This window comes from Macaca nemestrina, chromosome 11, assembly GCF_043159975.1.
Source record: "Macaca nemestrina isolate mMacNem1 chromosome 11, mMacNem.hap1, whole genome shotgun sequence".
Lineage (NCBI taxonomy): Eukaryota > Metazoa > Chordata > Mammalia > Primates > Cercopithecidae > Macaca > Macaca nemestrina.
In genome coordinates this window covers 63,285,066-63,307,534 of record NC_092135.1, presented here as the reverse complement: position 1 = coordinate 63,307,534, position 22,469 = coordinate 63,285,066, and the positions used below count along the sequence as shown (strand labels likewise).

Genomic DNA, 22,469 nt, shown 5'->3' with positions numbered 1-22,469 from the left:
AAAGATATGTTAAAAGATACATAGTGATTAGAGAAAATCATCCTATGATAAGTTTGAAAGAAATAATATGATTAAATATTTTATCCTTATAATATAGATGTTTTACACATTAAGCACATAATTTTATTTTATTGACAATGTCACTAAATTACAATATTGTAGAAATATACATTTAATCAAATTAAACAATTTCCCTCTAACTAGACTTACATTTCTTGAGTCAACAGCTGCATACATAATATCCATCCATCCCTTAAACGTGGCCTGTAAGAAAAGTCGTATCATTTTCTTTTTTTCCAAAATTATAATTTTAGAAAATAAATTCGATAAGAATAATTGATCAAGATTCTATTTGACCTGTATTCAATATAGGCATATAAATAAGCTTGAAATTTGTATGTACTTTTTAGGCAATGTTTTATAATATGCATTGAAAATACTTCAACTTTATATTCCTCTATAACATCTTATGTGCATATTTAACCCCATGTATAATTAAATAATGATCTACTGTAACAATATGCTATCATAAAAACAATATTGACAATGTTTTACTCTGATGTGCTTATATAAAAATATATCATGTAATTTGATGACAAGATTTCATGTATATAGTATCAGCATCAGACAAGTTCAAAAATATGCTGCATTATTTATCTTAATGCTTTCTTTTCTACCTATTTTTTTCTAAATGATTATTACCAATCACTGATCATGACAGTTTATTCTTGAAAACCTTCTTAATATTGTTGAACATATTATTTTGAGGTAATTACTCTATAAGAGGCAGCAGTTTCCTAATCTGAAAACAATATATTCCACTGCATTTCCTTTTTAAAATATTTGTTTTCTGTGCCGTTGACATAGTAATCTTGAAACCAAAACTTCTGTACGTTTTTTTTCAGTTCCTTAGTGCCACAGGCTCTGCCCCTTTCCTGACTATTTTAATAGTCATGAGGATCGTGTAAGTGGATTATGTCCGGGAGCTAGTGGATATTTAATACTGCAGTCAGTCAAATAGCTGAATGAATTCTTATGAGTGCATAGCAGACACAATAGTCTCAATTGGAAAGTTTTCATTTGCAAGAGAGCAATTTTCCTATCTGAAAGTCTCTCTCTTTCTCTGTCTACACACACGCATGCGGACACACACACACACACACACACACACACCCCTTTTCAACCCCCCTTGGGGCCAGCACTTCTTTCCTCAGAGTAGAAACGGAGGAAAACAACGAGTGCCTAGATAAAACACCCAGTGAAAAGGACTTCTGCTGTGCTACCAAATGCATAGTCGGGAGACAATGAAGTTTTTAGAACTATCATGTTTCCAGCCTGGGGCAGAAAAGATCATTCAATCATGGTAAGAGGAATCTAGGCAGATGGGCCTAAGGAAGTATTTGTAAACACTGAGGAAGAAGAATTTTATTTTATTATTTTATAGTATTATATCATTTTTATATGGTTTTAGTGCATCTATATAGAGTTCCTAAAATGTATATGCGTTTTTGTTTCAGTTGCTTTTCAAAAATATATTCATTTTTTAAATTGACAAATTAAAAATGAATATATTTATGTTGTACAAAATGATGTTTTCAAATATATGTATATTGTGGAATGGCTACTTCAAGCTAAGTAACATATATATTGCTTCATATACTCATTTTTTGTGATGAGAAAACATGATATCTACTCTCTTAGCTATTTTCAAGTATATATTATGATTAACTATAGTCACCATGCTGTACAATAGCTCTACAGAATGTATTCCTCTTGTCGAACTGAATTTTGTATCCTTTGACCAACATCTCCCATTATCCTATAGCCCTTGGTGATTGTCATTCTGCTTTCTGCTTCTATGAGTTTGTGTTTTTTAGATTCCATATACAAGTGACATCATGTGTCATTTGTCTTTCTGTGCCTGGCTTATTTCACCTAATATCCTCCAGGTGAATCCATGTTGTATAAAAGGACAGGATTTCCTTCTTCCTTTAAGACTGAATAGTATTTCTTTGTGTGTGTATATATATATATATATATATATATATATATATACACACACACACACAAACATATACATCCAATAAGTTTTTAAATGATTATTACCAATCACCAATCATGAGGGCTTATTTTTGAAAATCTTTTTAATATTGTTGAACATACTGTTTTAAGACACTCTGTAAAAAGAAGCAGTTTCCTAAACTGAAAACAAATACATTCAAATGCATTTACTTTTTGAAATACTTTTCTGTTGTGTGGACACAGTAATTCTGAAAACAAAAGTCTTGTACATTTTCTCAGTTTCTTAGTGCCACAGGCTCTGCCCCTTCTCTGACTACTTCTATATACACACACACATATAGACATACACTTTTGATATATATGTGCATATAGATATACACATATATAGTGTGTGTATATATATCTATATGTGTGTATATAGAAATATGTGCGTGTATATATATACATATAATATACATAGTAATTCTGAAAACAAAAGTCTTGTACATTTTCCAGTTACTATGTATATTATATGTGTATATATATATATATACACACACACACAGTTTTCTTTATCCATTTATCTGTTGATGGACAATTAGGTTGTTTCCATATTTTGGCTATTGTGAATAGTGTTGCAGTGAGTGTGAGAGTGCAGATATCTCTTTGACATGTTGATTTAATTTCCTTTGGATATATACCCAGTAATGGAATTGCTGGATCATATAGTAGTTCCACTTTTAGTTTTTTGAAGAACCTCTGTACTGTTTTCCATAAAAGCTATACTAATTTATATTCCTGCCAACAATGTACAAGGGTTCCCTTTTCTTCACATTCTTGCCAACATTTATTGTCATTTATCTGTTTGATAATAGCCATTCTAACAGGTGGATATCTCATTATGAGGAAGAAGAACTTTACATCCATTTTAATTACACGTCATGGAAAATAACAAAGTGATTACTTACTACTTGAAGTAGAGACAGATATCCAAGTCCCACGTTATCGAAGTTTACTTTCACATTTTTCCACCTGGCAGTTTGATTGCTTTCAATGAGAGCTTTGCACTCGCTGTAGTTGTTAACCACGCTTACATCAAACATCTCTCCAGTGGTGTAGTTAATACAATGGTAAAACTTGCCAGCAAAGAGATTCACTCCCATTATACTGAATATTAGCCAAAAGATCAGACAAACCAGAAGTACATTCATGATAGATGGAATGGCTCCTAAAAGAGCATTTACAACCACCTGGCACAGGATGAGAAGGAAGAGTAAGTGAAAAGCCGACAACAAATATTTACTTAGTTTTAAACATTATTACAAAAACAGTCAAATGATTAAAAAAATCTGTTTCAATTGAATATTGGGAAGAAACTGGACTCTAATAGCTCCAACTAAGAATTTTAAAATTATAAATCAGAAGACTATCAAGGAATTTTATATTGGAGAATGTTTTCTCTAGAGGTAATAATATACACGTAGCAAATTTACCTCAAAGGATGGAACTAACAGTAAATGCCAAAAATAATTAAGAGTATAAATAGTGACATGAATATAGAAGTCAACAACACTTTAAAAAAATCGTACAAACCATACAATTTGCTGCCCAAAGAGTGTAAAAGAGACCACTTGGGGATCAAATTCCACACAGAAAATACAAAAAGTATTCTGGTACTGAAAGTTTGATACCTTTTGTTTATTAAGCCTTCTACTGCAAAAACTTTTCTTTCAAATTGGTAAAGTAAAAAGAATTTAACAGCTAATAACTCTTTTCTATGTAACCATGCATATACAGACACTCACAGACACACATCTACACACACCATTCATCTCTGGTTGTCATTGTAACATGCAGATGAAGTCTAAGTAACTACTTTCAAATATTACAAAAAGTATCATTTTAAAAAAAATCCCCTTTGAATCAGCTAAAACCACTGAGACAAGGCATCATCATTTTCTAGGTGGTGGGTATGTGGTCTCAGGTTTTGTGCCTCAGGGGATGACAAATGTCAGCACAAACTCCTCTGTTCTTTTGTACTACCCTTCTAAATGAGCGTTAGATTTCCAGTTGACCTACTTTTTAGCCATCTCAGCCTGTGTTTAAGAACTAAAAGGCCTGATTCAAACATCAAAAGGCTCAAAGTGTATCACAGCGGACTAGTGAAGAAATGATGAGTAACGATTTGGTAGGCTTAAACTACAGCGAGTAGGATTTCCTGCACATTTATAAATGAAGTGAACATAAATAATCTTGATTCAAATCAGCAGCATAACTATAGAGATTTTTCCAAGTGAAAATCTAGCTAATTAGAAACAGTCCCTCTGGCATTATTATACTCTGTGAGTGACTCCAGCAGTGCCAAGTATTATGGACATCTGGTAAATATTATTTTTGATTGATTAGCTATGTCAGTATGAATGTGTGGGACACAAATTTTCCATAAATTTGACATTTCTATGATACAAAGTGTCAGTCTGCTCTCAATAATAATTCTGACAATTTCTAAGGCATTCAGTCTTACCCTCATTCCTTCAAACCGGGACAAGGCTCTCAGTGGCCTCAGAGCTCTTAGTGTTCTGAGGGATTTGATGGCACCAAGTTCTGAGTAACCCAAGGCATTTGCAGTTAAGCTAACCAATGAGACCTATACAGAAAAAGCAACACAATTTTCTTATTTACATACAAAAATGTCTACACAGTTCAGCCTTGCTCTATGCAATGAATCAGTAATTCTCAAGCTTTCATGAATTTCAAAATCACCCAGGGGTCTTGTTAAAAACACCAATAGCAGAGTCTGAGTTAGTAAGTTTGGGGAAAGGCCTAAGAATTTGCATTTCTACAGGTTCCCAGGGTGAAGTTAATGATACTAGTCTGTGAACACTTATAAAAAAGAAGCCCATATATGTGTTCTATTTTAAGATTCTTGGTAGGAAATGTTTTTGAAAAATTAAAAGTAAAGAAAAAAAAAGAGAGAAAAATGTGATCTTCCTCTACACATCTGTAAAACTTATTTTTGTATCATTTCTAATAATATTGATCAGATCTGAAATGGAAAGAAACATTTGATACACAAGTAAACTATGCAAACCACTGGTGAATATGAGCATGAACACATTTAAAAAGGTCTAGGCCTCTAAAAAGCAGCTTTGACTTTTTACAAATTTCAGTGTGAAGGACATGATATCATTAATTAGGTCAGACCAAATTAGTGAATAAAAAAAGTTGAGATTTTATGATAAATTAGAAATTGCAAGAACAATGTTGTCTTTAGTTATTCATACAGATGACCAATGTAGTTGATAAAAATTATAAAGTCTTAGCTAAAAAGGAAAAGAAAACTGTTCAGGGGAACATACACATGTCCAATTTCCTTTGAAAACATAGAGAAAAATTATTAAAATTATATAAGCTAAGTAAAGATATTTTGTTCTAAAGTGCACCTGAATTTCAAAAGCAGGTAAATAAAAATAAATATGCAATACAGTTTTGCAGAGTATGGCGTTAATATATATTTGAAAAATATATTTTTTAAGCAAAATAAGTGAAGCACATTGAAAGTTGTTACAAAAAACAACTTATTCAAAGCAATTTTGCATGTGCAATTTGAAAGTGAAGCCTCTTGAACACAGAAAACAATGAGCTATAAAATTATGTCTTACACAGTTAATATAGTTCCCTTAAAATCCAAACTTTTAGGCTTTGTAAGTCCCTTCTTAACAGATAATTGAAAAATAGTTACTGAATTATCATGACTGGTGAAGCTTTTCTGTATTTAAGATATGAGGACCTGTAGTACTTTACCTTCTCTGAAGACAGAACCAAAAAGAGATAAGCATAAGTTAAAGGACGAAAGATAAAAGTTAGACAGAGGAAAATATTCTGAATGAGGTAGTATTTACTGACTGAAAAGAGGTTGTAAAACATTCAATTTTATGTGACTTGTGTAGCTAAATGTGAAAAAGGAGATACATATAGGCCTTCTCTTTCTGGGACATTGCAGCAATCTCCTAATTGGTGTTTTAATCTCTAAATAATCTCCTTTCTATTCCATCATTCACACCTCCACCTAACTTCCCTCCCTAAAACAACAAGTTGGTCTTGTCACTTCCCTATATGTAATTCTTCAATAGCTTCCTCTTTATTAAATCATAAGTCCAAATTTCCTTGGATGGCACCTCAGGTTCTTCAAACTCTTCTCTAACTTATCTTTCTTACCTCATCACCCCATTACAAAGGCTTACCTCACCCTATCTACTTGTTTCTGGAACCCGCCCTGCATGTCATGCACCAATGTTTTAAGGAATCCATGTTCCTCCCTGTTGCGGGAAGTCAGGGACCGCGAACGGTGGGACTGGCTGAAGCCACGGCAGAAGAACAGAAATTGTGAAGATTTCATGGACATTTATTAATTCCTCAAATTAATACTTTTATAATTTCTTACGCCTGTATTTACTTTAATCTCTTAATCCCGTCATTGTCATCTTCTTGGTAAACTGAGGAGGATGAACGTCGCCTCAGGACCCTGTGATTGTGTCAACTGCACAAATTGTAGAGCATGTGTGTTTGAACAATACGAAATCTGGGCATCTTGAAAAAAGAACAGGTTAACAGCGATGTTCAGGGAACAAGAGACGTCACTTTGAACTGACCGCTGGTGAGCCAGAACAGAGCCATATTTCTCCTCTTTCAGAAGCAAATAGGAAAAATATCGCTGAATTCTTTTTCTCAGCAAGGAATATCCCTGAGAAAGAGAATGCACCCTGAGGGTGGGTCTATGAACGGCCCTCTCAAGGCGCGCCGTCTTTTATGGTGGAGGCTGAAGGGATGAAAAAAGCCCCGGTTTCCTGTAGCGCTCCCAGGCATATTAGGACGCGGAAATTCCCGCCTAATAAATTTTGGTCAGACAGGTTGTCTGCTCTCAAACCCTGTTTCCTGATAAGATGTTATCAGCGAGGATGCATGCTGGAAACTTCATTAGCAATTTTAATTTCGCCTCATCCGGTGGTCCTGTGATGTCGCCCTGCCTCCATCTGCTTTGTGATATTTTATTACCTTGTGAAGTATGTGATCTCTGTGACCCACACTCTGTTCGTGCACTCCCTCCCCTTTTGAAAATCGCTAATAAAAACTTGCTGGTTTTAGGGCTCGGGGAACATCGCGGATCCTGCCGACATGTGATGTCTCCCCCGGACACCCAGCTTTAAATTTCTCTCTCTTGTGCTCTTTCCCTTTATTTCTCAACCCAGCCGAGATACTTAGGAAATAGAAAAGAACCACGTTAAACATGGGGAGCGGGTTCTCCCGATACCTCCCTCAGCTGTGCCTGCTGGCATTCACATCTCTTAAGCTCCAGCTCACACTCCACTTCCCTCTTGAAGCCTTTCCTCCTCCCTCAAGTAAAGAGGTGGCACTTCTTGCCCCCCAGGTCACTGTGTGCAGAATCACGTGACTAGGACATGCGCCCTGCAATCTGTGCTCTCCTTCCTGTGCCTGTGGGGTCAACAGCAAGAAGGCCCCTCAGTGCCCCTCAAACCTGGCACCAGCCACAAGGGCCTGGGGCAACATCGGGACGTCTTTGAAGGTGGGGGGGGGGAAAGAGGTGGCACTTCTAATACAGGTGTCGACTTACTGTGTACACATCTGTCCTCACTTTTCAACTGTAAGCTCCTGCAGGACTGGAAAAATGACTTATTGACATTTGTATCTTTCATAATGAAATAGATGAGCAATAAGCATATTTGATTTAAAGCAAAGTATTGATCAGTTTAATATACTATCATAATAGTTTTCTTAAATCTAAAAAGGTAAATATCAGAGTACTTTGGGTAATATGATCATTAACTGCGGGACAACTAGATTTCTCTTAAGAGTTTCCTTATATCCAAGTAGTGTTAACTTAATACTTTTATCCTTACATTGATATATTAAGTTTCAGATATTTTTATTATGGATTTGCCAACCTATGATAGGTACATACAGAAAATAGAGAAAAGAAATAGTATCATGCATAATCCCATTATACAAATAAAAGAATGGTTATAGTTTTGGTGCATTTTATATTGTTCGTAATGTCCAGACATACGTAGTTTTAAATATTATTTATGTTCTTCCTTTATTGCCAAAGACTGTTAATGTAATTCTGCATATAACCTTTATATGTTTAATAGTAGTAGTATATTTAATAGTAGATTTACCTCATATTCAATTATACAAAAATCCTCATATTTTAGTACTTCATCTTATTTTATTTTAACACCAATGTAGTTTAATAAAACCTTTGGCTGCTTGGTCAATAGCCAATTTGCTTCTATACCATAAAAATCAAATGTCTCTTGCTTTTTTGGACTTTCCAATTTCTTTGTAATTAATGATTCATCTGTGTGACCTAAACTCAATAGGCTCTAGTGATGACAAAGATACTAATGTCAAAGATACCTGTGAAAAATTTAAATACAGTTATTTTGTGAAATGTGAGCATGCAAAAAGCAAAATTTCTAAATTCATATTTTATTTTGCATCACTAGAAATTTTAAATATTAATTTGAAATTGAATGAATAAGTACAGTATGATGGCCTTTGACTTTTATCTATGAATGTATGTGTATTTAAATTGGTAAAAATGTTTTGGGGCATCCTCTCACTGTGAAATGAGAAACATAATTCATATTTGGGCTGATACAGTGTTACTGAGTGCCTACACTGTGTCAGGCACCATTGCTAGAACTAATACATATATGCCAATGAATAAAGCAGCGAAGTGCAGCATACTCACATCAACAATCAGGAAGTCTAGCCAGCACCAGGCATTGGTAAAATACACTTGAAAACCATATGCAACCCACTTTAGCAGCATTTCCAGGATGAATATGTAAGTGAAAACCTTGTCAGCATATTCTAACATGGTCTTAATGGTTTTTCGCTGCTCAATGTATATATCTTCAAAGGCCTGTAAGTCAAAAAATTCTATTAAATTTTATGATCAGAAACAGTCTCTAATTGATGATTTCTTAAAAAAGGAAATGATGCAAGCTTTTATCAGGTGCCTAAGGCTGGAAGGTTTAATGTTTCCCATGGCTGAATTTTACATCATCATTATCTGATCATAAATGACTGCTGACTGGGCATTTCAGTCAACCCAGGGTTTCAGTAATTTTTAAATTTTGGTCTCAGGGTACCCCCAAAGAGCTTAAAGCTTTTGAGAGACTGCCAGCTGCTTCTCTCTCGATCAGGAGGCAGCGGAACACCTGGGAGTGGATTGGTCTCATTCAGTGCAGACTCAATGGAACGCACCCTCTAGTAATACAGATATAAAGCAGGGAGGTCCCTCAGCCGACGGAAAAAGGAAAGGATTGTCATTGCTCACTTTCTTGTCTCTCTCTCTCTCTCCCCTCTCTCTCTGTCTGTGTGTGTGGGTGGGTGGGTGGGTGTACGTTTGGAAATTCCCTTTGACAGAATTTTGCAGAGCCCTTGGGAAAGAGTGGGTAACTCATTTGCAGGAAATCCTGAGGCTTCTGGAATGAAAGGACTATTTATCTAACTTGATCTTCCTATCAAAAAAATTATCAGGAAAATCTGGCAGCCTGGATTAAAGACAAAGGAACATTTTCTTTTTTAGATAACAAGAATCAGGGCTTGTAACCAGAGCTCCATACAAGGATCGAAAGGTTTCTGGGCTTTGCTTAGAGCTGAAGCTGTAGACCCCTGAGGAGCCAGCCACTGTGCCAGCACATTGTGCAATTTGGTGAGCACTGAATGGGTGTAACTCAGAACAAAGAGCTCCTACAGCAAAGGTACTAGTCACCGATGAGACTTCATAGTTCTCTCTCTACTTGGCTTTAGAAAGCACATCTGGCAAGGTGCAGTGGCTCACGTCTGTAGTCCCAGCACTTTAAGAGGCCAAGACGGGCAGATCTCTTGAGGCCAGGAGTTCTAAACCACCCCGGCCAACATGGCAAAACCCAGTCTCTACTACTAAAAATACAAAAATTAGCCAGGTGTGGTGGCTCACGCCTATAATCCCAGCTACTTGGGAGGTTAAGGCACAAGAATGGCATGAATCCAAGAGGTGGAGGCTGCGGTGAGTTGAGATCAAACCACTGCACTCCAGCCTGGGCAACAGCAAGACTCTGGCTAAAAAATAAAAAAGTAAAATTAAAAAAAAAAATAAAGAAAATTAAGCATGGCTGATCCTCTTTAAACTGAGTATATGGCAGGACACAGAATTCTTACTCAAATCAGAATTCGGCTTAGAGGCCTCCAGATCCAATGCAGCAATTCTCCTAATGAAATCAACTCATCAAACACTCTAGTAATTATTAAATTGAAACAGTAAAAGGAATGCAGCCACATTTGTATCACCAATTAAGAAAATAGGTCATATCATTTTTATTATATTAATATTTTGATCCAGTTGATCATTTCATTGAATGAAATCAGACTTAAGTTTGTAATGCCATCGCTTTTCTGCTAGTCAGTAATTAAGTTAGTCTACTTCTTATCATTCACTGTGGTTGGCAATAGTGAATCAGTGTGAAAAAGACAGAGGAGTCCCCTGCAGCATGGAGTTTATGTTAAACAATTCTGATAGGAACAGGAGGCAGAGAAATTCTGGGCAGAAGAGAGCAGGTACCTGGCAAGGACCCCACCCTCAAGCCTGGAACCGTGGCCCAAAGTGAGAATATACATCCTTGTTTTCCCACTTAAATGTTGCCTTTTCCAAAACCACCCATGGTGCACCCTGTCCCCATCCTGTGCCTATGTGAACCCCAGAACTCAGCAGGCAGACAGGAGGAACAGCTGGACATTGGAGACTACAGTTGGACATCAGAAAGAAGTGGCTTGACATCAGAGGGACAGATTGACAGCATAGCTTCGGGGAGGAGTCTGGCTAGGGATGGCCAGACTCCAGGGGAAGATTACCTTCCTGCTCCGTCTCCTTTCAGCTCCCCGTCCCTCTGAGAGCCACTTTCACTGGCAATAAAATCCCCCACATTTACCATCTTCAAGTTGTTGGTACAACTTCGTTCCTCCTGGACACCAGACATGAACTTGGGTACCACAAGTGTGGGTGCAAAAGGCACTGACCCTCCACTGAACTGTTAACATTTAAGCCATCCATGGATGGCAAAGCTAAAAGGACACTGTAACACTTCCTCTGGGGCTTCAAGGATCCCAGGCACCCTCCCCTAGATGCTCCCGTGGGACCGGTATGGAGTTCACTCTTGCCAGTGCCCAAATGCGCTCGCCTTGGCTCCTGCACCCACTCACCTGCGCTCCCCCTCCTGCGAGGGGTGGAGCAGTGAGTGAGTGGAGTTCGCTCCTACCGGCGCCCATGCACTCTAGTTCTCACCTGCAAAGGGGTCAGGGAAATACCGTGCTTCAGTCTGATATTTAGCTGATAATCCTACATCAGGTCTACATAACCAGTCTTAGTAAGAACTGCCTCTGATGACTAAAAGTCAGAAAGATCCTTCTTTAAACATTACAAGAAACCCGAATGATCTGAGTTCGGTTCCACCTGAGGGCTACTCCAGACAGAGTAATAAAAATTGCTATTTACTGAGCCTCTCATACTGTGCTAAACACATCACACATATTTCTTCTCATTCTTACAAACATCTTAATTTAAAAGTGGGTAATATGAGTTGATTGAAGGGAAAGGGAAAAGATTTCAGGTGAAACGTGAAGGAGTGGATAGTGCATCACCTACCAGAGCCCCACTGCTCAGCAGAATCATGAAGACAATGAAGGTTTCGAACCAATTGTGCTCCACTATCTTATAGCATGTTTTCCTCAAATTCCACCAGAGTTTCCCTTTGCCTTCTTCTATGCTTATCTGACAACACTTGAACTTCCGTACACAGTCTAAAATACGTGGGAAAAAACAAAGAAAACAAATTACTCTTTGATTAGGTATATTTGTGTTGTGGGAGATTCATCTACAACATTACCTGATAATACATTGTAAATAACATTAACTTTTAAGATAGCTTCCACTTACAGAAGCTATCTTAAAATCATCTATATGACTTTTTAATCATTTGTTCAATAAACTTTTTTATGTTGATAGCACTACTATAATGGATTACATTACACTGTAAAAACACAATATATAAAAAATAGAAGAATCAAAAGGAAAATAAACTTACCAAAAGTTGATATTTCCATCCGGTCGTTATCCTATGAGTGTAATTCCACTCTATATGGACCTTTTACATATTTGAATTCTGATTAGTTCACTTATTGGTATAACTATTTCCCATCTTTATTATAAGTAAATAAATTTGTGAAAGATTTCATAATATTTCTCTAAATATGATTACGAGGATTAATATAATTATTCCACTTTTTTTTTTTTTTTTGAGAGGGAGTCCAGGCTGGAGTGCAGTGGCCTGACATTGGCTCACTCACTGCAGCCTCCGTCTCCCAGGTTCAAGTGATTCTCCTGCCTCAGCCTCCCGAGTAGCTGGTATTATAGGCATATACCATTACGCCCAGTAGAGATGGGGTCTCACCATGTTTGCCTGGCTGGTCTTGAACTCCTGACCTCAAGTGATCCACCTGCCTCGGCCTCCCAAAGTGCTGGGATTACAGGCATGAGCCACCGTGCCCGGCCCAATTCCACTATTATTGAATACTTCGTTTGCTTTAAATCTGGCCATTATCAACAACAATCTAATAAACACCTTTCATAATTTCTGGATTGCTGGATCAAAGGCTCTTCAACAAATACTTATTGAGTATCTACTATTGTCAAAAAATTGCACAGAACAAATTATACTACTATAACATGTAAAACATAGCCTTGCCCTTAAAGAATGCACATTTTAAGTTGGGGCAATTTGTCTACAATTCTATAGTTATGGAAAGCAATAATTATCACAAAACAAAGTGTTATGAGAGTTTTCTGGTAAACTTTAATTTTTGAGCTTTATGGAGGAAATGGATTTGGATCTTGAAGGATATGTAAGAGCCATATGTATAAAATGAAGCTGTAAGAATGGAGAAATAATGATATAAGTCAAACTTAGTGACAAGAAAGTCTGTGAGTTGCGCAGAAGGAAATAAGAGTCAAAACTAGAAAAGCAGTTTAAAGCCCAGGGTTTTAGGTGGTTTGATACACAGCATTGCTATCACAATATATAACTGATCCATACCTCAAACAACATAATTTTAGTTTTCTTCAGAAAATCCTTTTGCGATTACTCCAGTGACATGTTGCTCCATATCATATGACTCATAGTATATTTTGGCATTTTTATGATCTATCTTTTTTCAGAAATAATAAAAAAAAATTGGCCTTGACTGAAACAGGAGCTGTTACTTAAGGACAAATTTAAATGTACACTTATCAATTAGTACCCATTATAATATCACAAAATAGTGCATCATAAATTACTTCTCTCACTTTCTTATTTATTTAATGTTTAAACCTAAAGAGAGATGTGTGTGATTTGGCTTTCTCTCCTGTAAGATATTTTAGAAGGCCACAGAAGAGCCAGTTAGTAATATTTCTTAGAGTTAAAAATGATTCATAAAAATGAAAATATCTAATTACATAAATTAAACTTTGCCTTTTAAAAAGCTGCATTTCTTTTTCAAACGGCAAATGCAAAAAAAACCAAAAACAAATAAATGAACAGTTGTTGGGTAGGTACAGATGATTACTAGATAGATAGATAGATAGATAGATAGATAGATAGATAGATAGATAGATAATAGATGGTAGTCAGATAGACAGACATTTAAATAAATAGGAAAAAATGGATAGATAAGAGGATACTCAAGACCACATATGTTATTGTTTTGCTCACCTTCTGTAAAACAGGCTTCAGGTTCAAGGGATTCCTCAGGTTCAACCTCAGGTTGTTCTCCCTCGGCGGGAGCTCCTATATCAACTGTGCTGCCTTCAGATGAACTAGTTGCATTTAGCTTCTGAAAATCAATCCCACAAAAAAACACATTTAATTATTTTCTTTAATCTAAATGTAAAAATTAATTAGGTGTGCCCCCCCATCTTCTGTATGAATTTTCTTCATCTGTAATTTAAGAATAACTTAAACATAATGCCAATCCGCTTTGGTAAAGGTCGGGGGTCACAAGATTAGATACAACACCATAGTATTTTTTTTTCTTTAAAATATGGTGCTAACAACTGAAATAACTTTTGTTTGAGCCTATGTATAGAGATTCTGAAAGAAAATCCTGCAGAAAGCTTATGTAAGCTGCCAGAGTCATATAATCATCTGTGATCTTGCTTTTATACATTAGCTGCAAATGGTTTGCAAATAGTTTGTTTTATTCTAAAATTGTGACCCAACCAATGAAAGCTGCACAAGTGTATTTTCATGTCAAATTCAGAAAAGATTTGGTCAAATGCACATAAACAGCAACCATCTAAATTTATCCACTTTTCATTGACATGAAAACATATACCAGATTGTTATTAAATATATTCTATAATTTTCTAATTCCAAAAAGAGCAGCACGTTGTTAGCTATATAGCAAGAGCTGTTATTTTGCATTCTCTTTGGCCAATGCACTCCTGTGTTTCATTGTGCATTTGGAAACTACTTGTTACTCTGGCACTCTTACCTGCCCTGTTAGTACAGGCAGAAATGAATATTTAGTTGTTCTTTTGTTTTCCTTTAGGATAAATCAAATATTACCAAAAGAAAAATATAATAGAAGTTGTTTTATATCTTGAAATGCAATAAACTTTAGCCAGGTCGGTCCATTCTTGGGATCAGCATACACAAAGGGATCCCAGTGTTTAACCCGGTCTTAAAACGCTCTAGGAATGATGCAGGGCCAGGTGTGAGTGCCACACAAGAATCAGAGTAGTTTGGGCCACAGCATTCTCGGACCTGTTACAATGTTATTACCATGAGTGCATAACATTAGGAAATGGTTGAGCTGGTAAGAGCTACTTTATAAAAAGGATGAAGTAAGCACATGATAAAATGCACACTGAAGTATGTTAAACTAGAATAAAATGGATGCTGTAGTCAGTACTGGAAATGTTATATTTATATTTGGGCATAGGATTATGTGGATTTTCTCTAGAAAGATGGTTTCTTTATTTTATGAAAATAATTTTCTTTATATAAAATATTTCCTTAGCATAGTGATGCTGATGACTTAAAAAATATTGATGTATGATATACATGAGATTAAAAATGCTTCTGTCTCTCGTAATTTAACAATACCAATGATAGAAGCATAAATATTAGATACTTCTGCCTGCTTTGAGTTAGTTTGAGAAGTATTTTTTAATTTGTCCAAAAAAGTTAAATCAATGATTATATATTATAAGGTGCTTGAAGATTGTTGATTTCTTATTTTAATTTATCAGGTATATCAAATTACCAGAAAAATAATCCTAATATCTTTGTCATTAAAATTTGAATATATTTGTTCTCAGATGAAACATTACATGTTTTTCTAATTTCCTATCCTTTGGATTGGAATCTTTCTGAGATAAGTATAACTATGTTTCTATACATGTAATTGACTAAAAAATGACTTAAAAATCTTCTCATTTTAATATATCTAATTCACACGAAGCTGTTATGCTATTAGGGACCTGATAATACTGATCTTATCACTTGCAGCCTGTTGGAAAATAACACAGGTAATCAGAAAAGCTGAAGCTTAGTCACATCTGATGGAAGTATAGACAATCCACGATAGGAAACGAAAAATGTTCCTTTTAAGAATAAGGTCCACATTGTAAACACAGAACGGGGTAAGACTTGGGGTGACCTCAAGGCAAAAATGAGGATCCATATTCAGGGTTCTGCAAATGCTCAGGCTGACATTGCTGGATGACTGTATCAGAGCTTACATCAGTGCTAAGTAATGTTACAGGTCTTAATAAATTTTGCTTAAAAAAACGAATGCGTGAATAAATGAATGAAAGACATGGTAACATAATGAGGTCTAGCCCTTGACAGTGATTGGGAGAAGTCACCAGACACCTTATTATAGAAGATCTTCAGTAAAATGTGCAAAAGTTTACATAGAATTCCTGTAACATCAATTATCGCCCCTGCTGCCAAGTATCTGGGTTGCTAATACTTTAAATGACTTTGGGAAGACTTTTGCCACCACACTATTTCTTTCTTCACTGTCTATTTTGCAACAATCATGCTTCCTTGCTTTCATAAAGTCTCCCCAATAAATCTGGAGACCTAATTTCTTCCATACATCTTCACTCACCATATGCACCCTAGGCTGTTCACCAACCTTTTCATGGCTTATCATGCATCTTAAACCTTGATAATGTATGGGTCAAATTTTTTCAGACAAATGGATTCTGGGTACTTTAACATGTTTGTAAGACATTTGGGGGCAGAAGCTATGTACTCTAGGCCCAATGGATAATACATCAATATGGATAATAAGAATAATATACATGTACTCTAGGCCGTACGGATAATACACCAATATAGTTCAATACAAGGAACAGACTTTGAATTGCTAAAATGCTGTTCATTAAGTATTGAATGAATGAATGAATTGCTAGATACACTGTCTGTTTTCAACAGCCTGTTCAAATTAGCAATTTGCCAAATAGTTTGATCCAAGGTTAAAATCAGAGAATATCAAACAGAGTTTGCTGTACTTGGCTGAAAATGAGAAGCATGTTGAGATTTTTATTAAAATTGCTTTTTTATTCATTTTTTCTGGAATTTCAAATTATAAAAGACATCCCTGTATCTTCGCTTATTTAAATAACATTAAAAGTAGAAGAATTAACATTGCTCCCTTTCATTTTAGTGCACTACCTTAGTTCTGATGTAGAATTAATAGATACCTTTTTCCTAAAGCCAAATATTTATTTATTGAAAGGTCAAGTTTTTACTTTTTCCAAGGTTCAATTCAAAAGTATTTTGTGTTTCTAGAAAATGCATCTCATCAGACTTAATTTTTTGGAGGAAAGATCATATTTTTGTCATCCTTGTATCCCTAGCACCAACGTTTGTGTTTAATAAATTTTGGGTAAATGAATGAATGACCAGTGCGAGGACTCTTCTATCCAACCACTAACTACTAACACTTCCTATCTGATATTTACTTTCACATTCAAAAGAATACACATAATATTCTCTCTTAATTGCAGAGTAACACAAATCTTTCAAGATTCTGAGTTGCGTGGGCAATGATGAACAACTCTTAGAACTAGGAGTACTGTCTTAAAACCAGTCTGCCAATTAATCAGACCTAATGTGAGTGTATGAGGTGAACCGTAGTTTAACTGTGGAGTCAGGAAAACTATTACCGAATCATTTTGACAGTGTTTTCCCTCTTTTCACTCTGTGTACAAGGATCTATAGCGCTAGTGATGAATGGAGCCTCTTTAAGGAATGCAATCTCATCCTTCCCCACCGTCCTCTGAAGTGGAGCAGCACAGTATCTGTCACATGTGTTACTTGAATACTTTTCCGCTTGTGGTATTTGATTTACAAATAACAGAGAATCTAAACTGCACTTTGATCCTTAATGTCAGCCAATCCAGTAATTATTTAGAGAAGGAAATATGAGTTTTATCAACTTGTCAAAAGTTATACCGAATCAGTGGTTGGATTCCAGATCTGCTGCAACCCATTCTGCCATGATTCTCTAAAGAATCTTTTTGACGATTCAAAAGTAAACCCAATGTTTATCAATTTAAAACATTTAGTAGACTAGATACGTAATCAAATATTGTAGGTTCAACATAGTGCTTATGATATTGTTGATTTCCATGTTTTAAAACCATGAACTTTAGTATTAATTCAAGTTATATTCATAATTGTTAATATGTTTTAATGTAGAGGAGAGCTAAATACACATTGGAATATTTCATGAACAAGAATTTTTCTTTAAGCAATGATCCCAAAACATAGGCAGGAAATTCTCATTTATAAAACCCTTCTTGATAATGTCAATTAAATGACTTTCTTAAAATTATATGCGAGGCAAATATCATAGTATTATAAAATATGCTGACTAAAGCAGTGAAAATGTGTAAAAGCCCATAAAATAAAATTAATCAAATTAGGAATATAAAAAATTCAACTTCATTTAAGTTCATAATTACGATGAACCTGACTGTAGTACATATTCACCAATTAGAACTGTGAGATGATCATTATGTGAAATTGTTACAATTCATGCACTTAAGAATTTTCAAATAAAGAGTGCCTGTAAATGCTCCAATCTGGGGATAATTCATGGTGAAATGCTACATAAATAAGTGACAAAAATATGGCTAGAAGCAGACGCAATTTAAAAAGTTCTATATATGTCCCTTTGGTATAATTTGGATATTTAGGTTCACTTTTTATTACCTGTACTTATTTATCAGGAAACTAGTGGACTATGTGATGTTGTTAGTGTAGCCCTTGCCTAGTTAAAATTTAACAAAATAAGGATGCCAGGACAATAAAGAGATCAAATAGGAATAGCCAATTTTATATGCTCTGAAAAGCATTGGCAATCATTTACTTTCAGGTGGAAATATTGCTTGAACAATATTTTTGGTGGATACCTAATATTACAGGACTCTTCCTAGTGAAAATCTGCTGTGATTCTTTTATACGCTGGATAATTATAATCAAATGATTTAAGCAGGGGAGAATCATATTTTGCTTAATGATCTAATAAACATCAAGATACAATATTTCATTTTGTATTTTTAGATATTATACTTCCAAGTTGTGCTTTCTGCTTTAATAATAAATTACTACTAAATATCAATGTGCCAAATGAATAGTTTTTCTTTAGACAGCAAATGTGAGCAAATGCAAGTAAATTATTTTCAAAAATAATGAATCACAACAGAAAATGGAAGAGAAAACATAACTTCCTATTAAATTTTTCATGGGCACACTCATTTCTCATTATGAAGCTAAGATACATTTTGAAGAAAATATAATTAGTAGATACTGCATATAATTTGGGAAAAGAGATAATTTAATTAAAAAATTGGTACTTAAAAAAGAGAAAAGTTCAAATACAGATTAAATCAAGTATCCCATATCTGACTATTTTGGCTTCCAAGAACAAAAATCATTTGTTCTGCATGGATCCTATTGCTGACCTGTACTTAAGGAGCTCTGGTTACTTTACATAAACTATCTTAACCCTGAAACAATGGAAAGAATGGTCTTGCTTACTTTGGAATGGGCTTAAAGCCTAAATGACACATTTATATCAGACAGGAATTGCTGGTGTTACTTTTCAATAAAGAACATGGTAAAATCAAAATAATTACTCACGGTATACTGTAGTATCCAGAAAGTCATTTTAGTGTTTATAATGAATACATTATAACATTTTTTAAACCACAAATGGTAGGATTTCAAATATTTTTCTTTGGATAGCAAAAGGAACTCTTATGTCATGATGTCCTACTGCTCAGTAGATTACCAATGACCCAAAGACACATGTGTTTGGCCCATTTTGTTCTTATATTAAAGATATTTTGGGCATTTTTTTTTCCATTTTAATTGCTATCCCACTGGAAAACTTTCCCATGAGGACTACACATTCTCCAGGATAAAGTCATAGACAGGTGCCTGTTGAACCCATTCCACCATTGCTTACTCAAACCTTCCAGACAGATTTTTGTCCCTGTATTTAACCCTTGTATTAGAAATTAGTATATTCTTTTAGGAAGTGGACAATGTTTCCTGAGGGAGAATCAGAAACTTTTTCGAGGAAATCAAAAATTACAATAATGTGAGGGTTGAAAATAAACCAAACAGTTCCTTCTTAGCTTCTATTCTACCACCTTTACTCCAGCGGAATCCCCTAGATACACTGATGGATAATATGCTTCAAATATCTTTCTAAACCAGAAATTGGCAAAATGGGATACTCAGAGAATAAGGAAACTAACCTTGCCTCTTTCCAGTAAACAAGCTATTACCCAAAAGTGCCTAAATTTCATGCTTTTCTGAAGAATTACTACATAATAGGAAAAAGTAATTCTCTGTCGTCCCTGTGTATATGTGCATCTGTGTTTAACTGTAAACAATTACGCATCTTGGATCCCATTTTATATACCATGCTTCCAATATATAAGGCATTATAGATCATGAATCTGGAGAGTCAGTGATGGAATATTTTGTTCCAAAGTATAAAAGAATGCTCCAGGAATGGCACGACTATTGCTTCTTCCAAAGAGCCAACTACACTTTTATGTTAGTGTTGTTTTACAGTTTTATTGGCAGAAGGAGAGGAAACTGTATCTAAGTGACAAAATAATTAACATTTCTTTTTTTTTTTTTTTTTTTTTTTTTTTGAGACGGAGTCTCGCTCTGTCACCCAGGCTGGAGTGGTACAGTGGCCGGATCTCGGCTCACTGCAAGCTCCACCTCCCGGGTTCACGCCATTCTCCTGCCTCAGCGTCCGGAGTAGCTGGGACTACAGGCGCCCGCCATCTTGCCCGGCTAGTTTTTTGTATTTTTCGGTAGCGACGAGGTTTCACCGGGTTAGCCAAGGTGGTCTCTATCTCCTGACCTCGTGATCCGCCCGTCTCGGCCTCCCAAAGTGCTGGGATTACAGGTTTGAGCCACCGCGCCCGGCCTTAACATTTCTTAAAAATGAATAAATTGGGTTAGGCAATTTGGTTAGCACATTTGTGCATAAAACTGTGATTTCAACATTACGAAATGAAAGTCCACTAATGGATCCCATAGAATGATGTTACATTTATTGCTATTGTCACATGATAGGGAGGTCTCTTCATTTTAAAAACACCCTAGGAGCAAGAGTTTCTGATTCTTTTCCTATACAGGAGTTTGTGGATCATGGCAAACTTAAATAATATTCTTCATGAGAAAGTTTTCCAGCAGGTCTGATTAAAACAGAGGGGAGAGAAAGCACAGAGGAGCCAAGAAGATGAAGAAGATGGACTCTAAATCTATTTTTAGAATGAGCATACAATCTGTAAGTCTTTCATTATCACTATTATTATTATTTGGTACACAAAAAACGTTATATCCTTTTCTTTCAGTCTAGGAGTTTTAAGGATAAATATAAACAGACTCTTCAAAGAAATTATATTCTAAATGCAAAATACTTTTGGTCAATTGCTAAATAAAGCAATGCCATTTTCCCTAAAATGAAGCAGATAAAAATTATACCCATGCTGCTAGCAACTGAAACATAGACATTCCTAATCATTTACATTATTATCACATTAAAACATCCTTTGGGAAGTTTGCACATGAATAAGGGATTGCTTTAATTTGCAGATTACCCTTCAGAAAAACATAACACTAAATAAAAAACTGTCAAGAAAGTACAGTAACTGGGCTATATATTTTTTTAAAGGCAGAGGATAAAAAACATTTTTGCAAGTTTTCAAAGAGCACCTACATTTCTCCTTTAGGCTCTTAATATGTTCAAAACTCTGTAACATTAAATGGAAATTAAATAACCCAAAAAGGCATGCACTTTTACTTTTCATTGAATATAATTTCTGTTAAAATCTATGTAAGAAAATTAGCAGCTAAATCATTTTTTTTAAGTTAGGGTTGTCAGACTTGCCTGACCATGCTTTATATGACTCAGCATAATAGCAGCTGTGCATGTTTTTATTTTACTGCCAATGGAAGGGCAAGGAACGTAGCTGAGTAACATGCAGGCCAGTCAAAAGTCATTTAGAAACTGATTATATTTATAGATGTACAACTTGCTTGGGTAACCTGGGTAAAAGTGGTGGCACGAGCCTCTGGCTGGTTAAAAAACACCAGAGCTGCATTCTTGATGGCTCCAGCTTGATTTTACTCCTGTGAGAAGTAAGAATGGTAAGCGGTGAAGGTCACCATATCGCACTACTAAAGTTCACTTCGAAAAATAGTCATTCAAGCATGGCTTCCACATTATCAAACACTCTAAAAGAAAAAAACAATCATTCAAAATCACAAAAGGAATTACATTAATATAATCAAAATAACATTAAAATTAAAGCATATGTGATTATAACATGATTTTAAATGAGAGAGAATCTACAGAAAACTACTGAAGAATCACACACATTTAGCAAAGACATTGCAGAGGACTTACTGTGAACACCCAAAAAAACCTCTGAGTCTACTCAGTCTGCCTTATAAAAAAATTCATTTAGACATTCCAGAAAAAAATGCCTCATTTTTTCTTTAATTAAAAAATTAATTTAGAAAGGATTGGCAATACGTCTCATGATGTTTCCTACTACTCTGTGATATTTAACAATGTAATCCTGTCCCCCAGATAGAAAAATGACCGGACAAAAATGACTAGAAGGCAGACAAGAAATGCTATTTCAAAGGGGAGTGTCTGAAATTCTTCAATAACTGTTTTAATTCTCTAGTTTTTTAGTGTAGAGCTACCACGTAAAATTCTGAAAGATCAAAACCTACACATAATCTCTTTCATGGCTATCATCCTAATCATTTATTATTTTATAAATTTATGTCTAGAAAGTTTGA

The 22,469-nt window shown here is 35.3% G+C and overlaps 1 protein-coding gene across 4 annotated transcripts in view; it reads right to left on the bottom strand.

The window, feature by feature from the left end:
- Positions 1-22,469, bottom strand: part of LOC105483315 (sodium voltage-gated channel alpha subunit 2) — a 163,579-nt gene that overhangs the window by 14,425 nt on the left and 126,685 nt on the right. For all 4 annotated transcript variants that reach the window (XM_071072873.1, XM_071072871.1, XM_071072874.1 and 1 more), the window contains exons 18-23: positions 13,818-13,938; positions 11,714-11,868; positions 8,777-8,950; positions 4,526-4,648; positions 2,970-3,251; positions 211-264 (exon numbers count right to left, since the gene is read on the bottom strand). In XM_071072873.1, coding sequence (XP_070928974.1) covers positions 211-264; positions 2,970-3,251; positions 4,526-4,648; positions 8,777-8,950; positions 11,714-11,868; positions 13,818-13,938 — 909 coding nt within the window. The remainder of the gene's footprint in view (positions 1-210; positions 265-2,969; positions 3,252-4,525; positions 4,649-8,776; positions 8,951-11,713; positions 11,869-13,817; positions 13,939-22,469) is intronic.